Consider the following 10,089-nt stretch of genomic DNA (forward strand, 5'->3'; position numbering starts at 1 on the left):
GTCGATATCCTGCATAATCTTGGTGATGAAGCCCTGAACAAACTGCGTCATCGTCCCATCCGCATCAGATTTCTCAACCGGCTGCATTAGCTCAGCCACTACAATCGGCTGAATGGGGGCGGTTGATGAATCCGCCTCCATTCTCCGAAACACAATCACTAATATCTGAATCAGAGACGCCTTAGCAGTCGTCTGATTCACCACGTTTTTGCTTCCCAAGTAAATATCGTAGCACGTGCGCACGATCAGAAGCAAACAGTCCCCGTGGATCCTCAGGGAGATGGAGTTGATCGCTGATAACAGAGTCTTGAGCACAGGCAGCTCAATCGCTTCGTCTCCTAGATCGTGGCACTTACAAACAGACTCGATCAGTTTAAACAAGAGGATTGACTCAGCTCCACCCGACGGATCCGATTCGCCGCGAATGTAGCCGTGCGCGATGAGTTTCTGAACGCAGTCGATCGCAGGCTCGACGATCTTCACCAGGCCGGTGCCGCAGGCGTTGATCAGAGGGGCGAAGATGTGTTCGGAGTCGGCGAGCGAGTATTCCACCGAGCCGCCGTCGTTAAGCGGACCTGGAGGAACGGAGGAGGAGGAGGAATCGTCGGGATCGGGCGATTTCCGCGGCGAATTGAGCAGCTCGATGACGGATTTGCACTCGGCGGCGAGCTTGGAGTGTTTACGCCACGAAGCGTTCTTGACGATCTTCTCTAGAGCTGGCGTTACGACTCGGCTCAGTCGGGAATCGACTTCCGAGGAAGCCATTCCCAGTTTTTTTTGTTTTTTTTTCACGGCGAGCTCAAGCGACAGATCTGAAGCCACGAAGCCTCAACACCGAGTTGCCTCGGGAGGTATAAACGTCCGATCCGCGGGGGCGAGTTGGTTCAGTGAAGTCTGACTCAATCCTGCGCGCAGGGTAACAGAGCGAAGATGTGGGGATGTGAACGGGAACGTTCAGATCGCGTCGTGGTTTGATTTTTCTGCTATCGAAATTTACATGACCGATTTGCCCTTCAGTTGACACTGGACTCTGAAGGGGCGAATTGTAATTTCGGGAAACTCAGATATCATTTTAGACATTTCTCAATTCGGCGTTTCTAAGCTGTTGACCGCCGGGAAATTCGTAGCCGGTTCCCGGTCTGGGGTACTTAACTAAACCATTGTTAATTTTAAATTAATTAATAATCTTGGACATATTAGAGTGAATGAAACCACGTTTTTTTCTTTTAAACGAAACCTAAGAGCAGCATTAACGCAGTTGCTTATGGTGGGTTTTTAATGTTTTTAGGATTAAAAAAAAAAGAAAAATATGTAATTAAAGAAGCGTCGTAGCTTAATTAAGCTTCACAGGACACGGTGCTTATGAGACACGTGTCGGACCCAGGTCTCTTTCTCTCTCTCTGTTTGCAGGGTTCACCATCGTCGTCACTGCTAATCTCATCTCTGTCCATGGTTTGATTCGTCATATGTCTAGGAAGAACCGTCTTCTCCAATTCGTCCCCTTCGATCGCATACTGGAACCCTAAAATTGGCTTACCCACGAAGCAAAATTGAAAATTTTTCATCAAAATCAAAATTGCTCAAAGTTTGAGACATCTATGGGACCAAACTCAAACTCAAGGTTCAAATCTATCTCCCTTGTTTTTTATGACGTGTTTGTCAATTCATGTTTCTGGTGTTTCCCTTTGTGTATTTTTTTCTCCTCTTTCTGGGTTTTCTTGTGTTGCAACGCTGCTACATTTCTTGGATCACATGCGATTGGTCATGCGTTTTTGATTATTCTCGAATTGTGGGTTCGTTTACGTATCTTTGATTGTTAAGAAAGTTTGATTCTTTCTCTTTAATAATATCAGAAAGAATCTGAATTTTGTTGTATAGGAAAATACTGAGAGATTTGACAAAGGCATCTCTATCAGACGCTGGGTTATCTATTGTTGCTGTCTTCATTATGATGCTTTTGTTCGGAATGGTATATCCCTTTTTGTGTAATTCAGAGTTCGTTGCACAACATCATCTCTGTCTCTGTCTCTGTTCGATTAAAGATATGATGATCTTTGTATCTTGCAGGAGCTGAGTAGTTATTTGGCAGTCGACACTACCGCAACTGTCGTCGTTGACAAGAGCGTTGATGGTGACTTCTTACACATTGATTTCAACATCAGGTTTGATCTTCTTTCTTCTCTGTTTGGTAATTAAATCTGCTCTAGACCTCTAAGGGGTAACATGTTTCATTTTCGTTTATTAATTGTTGAAGTTCATCCTTGTTGCCACTCTTGATAGTACTCTCGTAAGTAAAAGAACTCAACTTTGGTTCCAGTTTGGTCTTTTGTAACTTGAAGTAAAGATTCAACCTTAGACTAATGGTTCGCAGTTAGGATCATGTTTGGTCTCTACTATGAAAACATGAAGTAAAGATTCAAACTTTACTAAATATTTGATACAATTAAAACATTTGGATACAGAGCAAAATGTAGAACCTTTAGAGTAATGGATTCTCTTGTACTGATGATTTTTTTTTTATTTGGTTAAAACCACAGGAGCTGTCGAACTGTGCAACAGGGAAGTTTATAAAGGTTTACACAGGACATACCAACAAAGTATTCTGCATCACATCCACGTTTTCTGTGACCAACGGCAAGTACATTGTGAGCAGATCTGAAGACAACTGTGTGTATCTGTGGGATCTTCAGAATAAAACTATACTGCAGAGAGTGCAAGGCCACACGGACGCAGTGATCTCTGTCAGTTGCCATCCTGTTCAGAACGAGATTGCTTCATGCGCTAATCATTTGGATAAAACGATCAGGATATGGAGACATGATGCTTGAGAACATGAGTTTGAATATACAACATATGTGTGTGTGTGGAAACAACTAGATTTGATCTTACATGAAACAATGTTTTTTTTTTTTAAGAACCCCTAAATAGGATATTAGCATTGGAGGACAAAATTTAGAGATTGCTTAATTAAAATGCTTAGTACCCATTTATTGTTAAAAAATTGATTAAGCACTCAATCAGAGTTGCTAGGGTTAATGATGCTCTAATCAAGCTGATTAGACCATAATTAGATCCCTGCCACTTTCCAGAAAAATCATAAGATGCATATACAAAAAAAAAACAAAAGATGATCATTTCACAATAATCATCTAATTAAAAAAATAAAAATAAAAGTTAAGGAGTAGGGTTTTGGGATAAGATTTCAGATTTTAAAAAATAGAAATTAAATAGTAAAAAATTTAAAATAAAATATTATTGTGGTCATTTTATGTTTTAACCCTATTTTTGTAACAAAAATTTGAAAATGACTATTTTAAAAAATTGCCCAAGAGTGAAAAAACTAAATGACTACGCATTCTTGGTTAAATAAGCTTACAACAATGTTATATATGCAGAGAAACAATCTGGTCTAACTTTACATAACCACACAACAAAGAAACCCCTCAGGCTCTACAACATACAAGCAAACAAAATACACCATGAAGCTGTGTTGTCGAAAACACTATGAACTAGAGATTGATATGCATAATGTGAGTGAGATAAAGAGTTAGAAACTGGTTATAACAAGAACCTTACAAAATCTCTCCGTGTCTGAATCCATTGTCTTCACAAAGGATAATCATACCATTTTGGAGTTTTCTTGATAGAAGCTATTGACTTGTATACCAACGTAACCTACATCAGATACTATACCTTCATTGTCTCTCATCGGTTTTGTTAATTTAGAACCTTCACAGTTCAGAATGCTGCACTTTAACCATTTCTCAAGCTTACATTTTTCGGACAAGTTATTCTTTGAACTTGTACACACCGATGGTGGCCTTATCTGTTCGCAAGTAACAACATCATCAAGGCTCCTCCCAAAACTGTCTCTTCATCACCTTCAATAAGTTCTGTGTCCTTCCCATCTCCATACAAATGCTCATGGTGATGGTCACTCCAATGAGCTAAATCGATATCTCCAACAAGTATATTCATCTTAGCGTGCCTTAACACCCATCATCGATATTCTTGAACTTGTTGAGCATCTCAAACAACTCACTGGACAGTGAACCCAAAATATCTGAAATCTTCCCAATATATCCTTCTAAAGGGCCAAGTTCAGTCTTCAGTTCCTGCACATGATGCAAGACAGTAAAACGCATATCTCCACCAGACCACCATCATCTTTCCCAAACGATTCAATTTTCTTCAGTTTCTAAGTCTTCTTCCCTCACACCATACACTATATTTTTAATAATAACAATTTAAATTGATTAATTTTTGAAAATAAATTTTACAAAGATTTTAAATAGATTCTGTTTGAAAAAAATATTTATTCTATTTCAAATTTAAAATAAACTATTAATTAAATAGAATTAGTGATACATTTCATGTGCGGTTTTTTATTTCAAGTATTTTTTAAACTGTTTATTAAATGTATGTTCTTACTTAACTAATATATCCTATATATAAATTTTTATTTAACTAACCTTAAATATAAATGAAGATATTATAAAAAATTAATTAAATTCAGATTAATTTAAATATTTAGTCAATATATTAAGGACCGTATCACATTAAAAACTTAAATATGATTTTATGTTCTTTAAAGCCTTTAATTATTAACATATGTTTTGTTTATGATATATAGACCGATTGCTTCATTTAATTTGTTATACCAAATTGTAAACCTATTATTGTATTTTTTTCAAATATTCATTTATCATAAGTAACTTAAGATACAAATTATCAATTTAACCAGCCATTACATCAAATTTATTAAAACAAAAGTCATGACTTTTTTATGTGTGATTTTTTAACTTGGACCATCTTATAATTTTTATGAAATGTATTTTATTAAGACTAATAATATATAAAATCTTTTAACTACTTTAACCATAATATCTTTTGATTTCTTTTCATTTTAAATATAAATATATATTTTAAGAACTCTAACAAATCTTTATAAAATATTTTACAAGATCTTAATTTTCAAACATTATATGTAAATATTTTCTTTAATACAAAATTATTTATGAAATATTATTATACATTAATATATTTCATAAAATTAAAAATATAAATTTAACATTTTTATATGTTGTATAATCATAATCAATCATTGTAAGAGAAAATTATTATATCGAGTGAAATATGATAAATTATATTAAATTGTTATATTTTATTTTCTTAAGTATTTATGTTTCTCCAACAAACCCAGATGTATTTCCACTACCTAGCACATATGCAAATATAGACTACTTGTTCTGGAGAAAAAAATAATATTATCCAGCCAGAACTAGATAGAGACACATATCCATGGCTAATCTGGTATATTTGGAAGGCCAGAAATGATAAACCTTTTAGAGGGATAGACAGAGATCCTTTGGAGCTAGTCCGACATGCAGAAAGTGAATGCCAAGCATGGTTTGATGCAAATGAGGTGGTGAATCCAGTGGAACAGGTAATCAATACAGAGGGACCCCAAATCATAAGCTTGGAAAATATATGCTTGTTAGATGGATCATGGACATCACCTGCTCAGTTTAGTGGATGTGGATGGCTTGGATGGACTCTAGAGAAAGAATCCAACTTATGGGCACAAAGAATCTTACTCGCCGAGAATCAGCTTTGCATTCGGAAGTAGAAGCACTGCGATGGAGAGTATGCTTCAGTATTCGTCATGCCAAAACTTTGGGACAGACTATAAAGAATTGATTACAATTATAAAAGAACCTCAAGTCTGACCAAGTTTTGCAACAGAATTGGAGAAGATAAACACTTCAGATATGCTTTCCGGAGTTCACCATCACTCATGTTCCACGAGAGCGAAATCAAGTTTCAAATTTTTTAGGTAAAACTGCTAGATCCTTCCATAGGAAGTTACATTTTGTTGGTTGTTCTATTCCGGTCTGGTTATCCAGACCACCTCAAGTTTGAGTAATAGAATAGTCTTTTGATGTCAAAAAAAAAAATATTTATGTTTAAAATATAATATGTTTGTGAAGTAGTTTAACATTAGCAAACTATATAATACATGTATAAAAATCAACATGTATTTCATTAAATCTAATAATATAAGATATTTTAATTATGATATTTTTCATTTTTTATATAAATATTCATTTTAACAAATATATTGAAAAATATATATAATAATATATTATCTAATGAATAAATGTAAAAATAGATTGCTAATAGGAAATTATGTTTTCAAGGTCGGCCGTCAAAACGAGCATAAATTTAATACAAAATAATTTTGAACATATTGTTTAATACATATATTAGTTTTTTCTATAAATAAATGCAAATACAATAAGATAAATATATAATAAGAAGCGACAAATACATGTGACAGTTTTAAACATTTGATTAATTATGCATGTAAACTATAAATAAAACTATTATATTTTAAATAGTTATATAAACATTTAGATATATGATTAATGTTTAAAATGTATATCACTAAAAAAAATTTTAAAAAAAAAAAATATATATATATATATAAACTGAAAACAAACATCAGAGTAACCGGATCGAAATCTAATTTTCTAATTAAACTGAGAAATTACTTAACAAAAAGGTAACAAACTAAACAACCCCAAATCATTACTTTTATATTAATACTTGATATTTGTTTTGTACTTGCAAGTTATTTAATAAATTACTTGATACTCGATTTTGCCAAACCAAGTACCCAACTTTAGCGGTTAAGTATCAAACAAGTAGTAAAATACAAGATAAGTAGCGAGTAAATTATATCCACCGCTAGCTGTCAAGCAGTTCTACTAGAACCAGGCGAAGAAGGTTAGTAACAAGACATAATAAAAAAAGTCAATTGAATATGTTGATTGGATAAGTATCAGTTACATAAATTGAGTTAATCATCATATGTAACACGCAATGTTAAAAGGCAAATAGTTTAGGTTTTGGGTACACGTTGACAAGGGATAACCGATGGTCCGGTGGTTTTGACATGTCTAATGTTAGATCATAATTAGGTAAAATCTAACATTTTACCAAAAATAAAGTAAAGGTAACTATGACAAATGTGCAAATGCATAATGTCGACTAACTTATTATTATTCGATATTTATGTTTTCACATAAAGAAAATGATCATATTTTTAGATTAGTCACACAGACATACAATTTGAAAAAGAAAAAAGAAATTCGAACTTACACAAAATGACCGTTTAAAGAAAGACCCGTTACACAAAAATGACCGTTCACAATATGACCGTTTTAAAAAAAGGACCGTTCACAATATGACCGTTTGAAATAAGACCGTTAGAAGGAAAGTGTCGTTTTTTGGGTCTATATAAACGAGTTAATTAGCAGCCACAGAAGAAGCAAGCAACATCTGTGATTTGCACGGATGAACCGAAGGAGAGAATCGAGAAATTTCCGGAACGCGAGAGAGTTTGAAGTCTCCGTCGTTGCTCCTAAAGGGCGGTGTGAATCAAGATCGTTCCGATGGACCTGACCACTTCATCTTCTCCGCCCTCGTCGACTTCAAGTAAGTTATCTCTCTCTGCTTTCGTTTTTGGTCTTCTTTTACTGCGTATATACAGAAGCTCTCTGCTTTTGGCGTGAAGTAGATAGATATTCTGTTATGGTCTAGTTAAGCACGTGTCGCGTATCATCGCTGATGCTCGCTTTGTAACAATATTATATGCAACGTTTGACTGTTTGCTACTACTGGCTGAAGAGTTGAAAATCGAAATCCTTTCTAGAGTCTAGTTTTTTTTATTGCTTTGTTGTTGATAGAAAAACAGGATCGTAGTGACTCTGCTCTGTCGAGTTAAATTTGCGTTATTTTCCTAGTTCAACATGGTTCTAGGGTCTAGACTCTTGTCCTTTAGTGTCAAGTATTCTTTTTTAGTCTTATCTGTGATAAAATTTAGAAGCAGTCGTGATGCATGATGGCAAACGTTTTAAGTGTACTATAGCAGAAGAATGCTCCATCTTTTTCTAAGGAATCGCCTATGTTTCTTTTTTTACAGACACCCTGTGCAATATGAAGTGATGCTCAGACATTGTTGGTGATGAAAGAAGTATGTATGTGCGTACGTAGCCCCTGTCTTTCAGATTCTATCTATAGAGAACTCATGCTGCCAGAGTGCCCGACAACCGTGTCAACACTTCTTTTTTTCTACAACCAACCGAGTCGACACTTCATGTAGTATAATTTCTTTTTCTTTTCCTCTCATTTTCTTGTTTAAAAAAAACATTATTTTTAACTTACATGAAAACGGTTCTCTAAATAACTTTATGAGGATGGATGGAGAGAAAAGAGGAAGAAAAGATGGAGGTCAAAAAACCCACAGGCAACAGACCAAGGCTCAAATGGAAGCCCCCACCACAAGGATTGATAAAATGCAATACTGATGGTGCTTGGCACAAGGATCATCAATATCAGGGTATTGGTTGGGTGAGCAGAGACCATACAGGTCGCTTGCTGTGGGCAGGAGCTAAGCGGTTACAGGGTGTGGGATCTCCAATAGAAACCGAAGCACTGGCGCTAAGGTGGGCAGTACAAACGATGGTTCGATTTGGATATAAACATGTCTTGTTTGAAACAGATTCTTTGGTCCTTGCCAAGATGATAACAGGCAAGGAGGAGACATGGCCGAAACTGAAACCACTCATTCAGGAGATCTCCCACACTCTCTCGGCGAACCGTGGCTACAAGATCGAGTACTCTACTCGTGATAGTAACAAAACGGCAGATAGGATAGCGAAGGAAGCTCTTTCTTTTATGAATTATGTTCCCAAGTTGTATTCTATTGTGCCACAGTGGTTAAAAGTTGTAATAGAGGCTGATATGCCTTCTTTAGGATCAAACATTGATGTAGGTCCTAATTCTTATGGTTAATGAAAGTAGTTGTTGAGCCAAAAAAAAAAAAAACTTTATGAGAAAAAGAAACAATTTTTTAATTTTTTTTTTCTTTTCCCTTTTCTCTGACCAAGACAAATATATTTTTAAGGTTTTTAGGGAAAAAAATTATATAACTAGATTAATTATGAGAGGAAAAGTTGTGACAAACGAATAGAATATACATTTTATGTCTTTGAGATCCTTAGAGATGCTATGTTTCATTTGATTTGACACTTATGATCACTAAGTTATTTTTTTACAGACTTCCTGCGCTATATGAACGGATGCTCAGACATATTTGGTGAATCGCCTATCTTTCAGATTTTGTCTATGAAGATTCATGCTGCCAAGTGCCAACAACCGAGTCAAACACTACATGTATAGTTTTTTTCTTTCTCCTTTTCTTGTTTTTTTCCTAAAACATTCTTTTTAACTCACATGAAAGAGTTTTTCTAAATCATTTTTTAAGAAAAAGATACATATTAAGAATCTGTTACTCTTTTCCTTTTTTTGTAAGAAAAAAAAATATTTTTCAAGGTTTTTTGGGAAAAGATTTATATAACTAGATTGATTATGAAAACTTATGTGTAAATTTGTGACAGCAAATAGAATATACATCTTGTTTTTGAGATCGTTAGAGATGCTATGTTTCATTTGATTTAACACTTATGATCACTAAGTTATTTTTAGTCAATGTAGAAAATAGAAAAACTTTCCCATTTGTTTTTGGTTTAAAACATAACTTTTAAGGTTGTTAGAAAATAACTAGATTGATCACTAAAACTTATGTGGTAAATTTGTGACTTATGATCACTAAGTTATTTTTAGTCAATGTAGCAAATATAAAAAGTTTCTCTTTTGTTTTTGATTTAAAACATACTTTTAAGGTTATTAGAAAATAACTAGATTGATCATTAAAACTTATGAACTTGTGTAAATTTGTGACAAACAAATAGAATATATATTGTCTTTTAAGATCGTTAGAGATACTACGTTTTATTTGTTTTAACACTTATGAACTAAGTTATTATTAGTCAACCTAGCAATTAAATCTTTTGTTTTTGTTTTTGTTTTTGGTTTAAAACATAAGTTTTGGTCTAAGTTTAAAACATAAGTTTTTAAAGGTATTGAGGAAATTTTTATATAACTAGATTGATCATGAAAATTTAAGTGTAAATTTGCGAGAAACAAATAGAAAAATAATAAATATTTGATTTCATAATAAGC

At 34.0% G+C, this 10,089-nt stretch overlaps 3 protein-coding genes across 4 annotated transcripts in view; 2 read left to right on the forward strand and 1 right to left on the reverse strand.

Moving 5' to 3' along the window:
• The window catches only part of LOC108854740 (brefeldin A-inhibited guanine nucleotide-exchange protein 2), a gene marked incomplete in the record, with an annotated part of 6,452 nt that extends 5,475 nt beyond the window's left edge, over nt 1–977 (reverse strand). The window contains 1 exon segment of the mRNA XM_057009508.1: nt 1–977. Within this exon segment, the coding sequence (XP_056865488.1) occupies nt 1–765 (765 nt within the window).
• Nucleotides 978–1,272: 295 nt separating this feature from the next.
• LOC108853359 (protein disulfide-isomerase 5-3-like) lies at nt 1,273–2,928 on the forward strand. The gene is made up of 4 exons (XM_018626778.2): nt 1,273–1,621; nt 1,879–1,969; nt 2,068–2,162; nt 2,538–2,928. Exons 1-4 carry the CDS (start codon nt 1,599–1,601, stop codon nt 2,569–2,571), a joined length of 243 nt encoding a protein of 80 aa, XP_018482280.2. The 5' UTR covers nt 1,273–1,598; the 3' UTR covers nt 2,572–2,928.
• A 4,388-nt stretch (nt 2,929–7,316) lies between these two features.
• LOC108834019 (uncharacterized) lies at nt 7,317–8,926 on the forward strand. 2 transcript variants are annotated; one of them, XR_008944396.1, is made up of 3 exons: nt 7,317–7,500; nt 7,988–8,163; nt 8,261–8,926. XR_008944396.1 is itself a non-coding variant. In XM_018607386.2 (3 exons), the coding sequence occupies exon 3, from the start codon at nt 8,266–8,268 to the stop codon at nt 8,857–8,859; it is 594 nt and encodes a 197-aa protein (XP_018462888.2). In that variant the 5' UTR covers nt 7,318–7,500; nt 7,988–8,166; nt 8,261–8,265; the 3' UTR covers nt 8,860–8,926. The 2 variants fall into 2 exon arrangements, 1 of the variants encoding a protein (XP_018462888.2); XM_018607386.2 differs by having other exon boundaries at nt 7,318–7,500; nt 7,988–8,166.
• The last annotated feature ends 1,163 nt before the right edge of the window (nt 8,927–10,089 follow it).

The sequence above is a fragment of the Raphanus sativus genome, chromosome 4, assembly GCF_000801105.2.
Source record: "Raphanus sativus cultivar WK10039 chromosome 4, ASM80110v3, whole genome shotgun sequence".
NCBI classification, from domain to species: Eukaryota; Viridiplantae; Streptophyta; class Magnoliopsida; order Brassicales; family Brassicaceae; genus Raphanus; species Raphanus sativus.

Bases quoted from the DNA above. Each gene is read 5' to 3' on its own strand.
- LOC108853359 (XM_018626778.2), top strand. From the start codon at position 1,599: ATGGGACCAAACTCAAACTCAAG. The intron at 1,622-1,878 runs GTTCAAATCTAT...TTTGTTGTATAG, and splicing joins GGACCAAACTCAAACTCAAG to GAAAATACTGAGAGATTTGA. The intron at 2,163-2,537 runs GTTTGATCTTCT...TTAAAACCACAG, and splicing joins CACATTGATTTCAACATCAG to GAGCTGTCGAACTGTGCAAC.
- LOC108834019 (XM_018607386.2), top strand. From the start codon at position 8,266: ATGGAGAGAAAAGAGGAAGAAAAGATGGAGGTCAAAAAACCCACAGGC.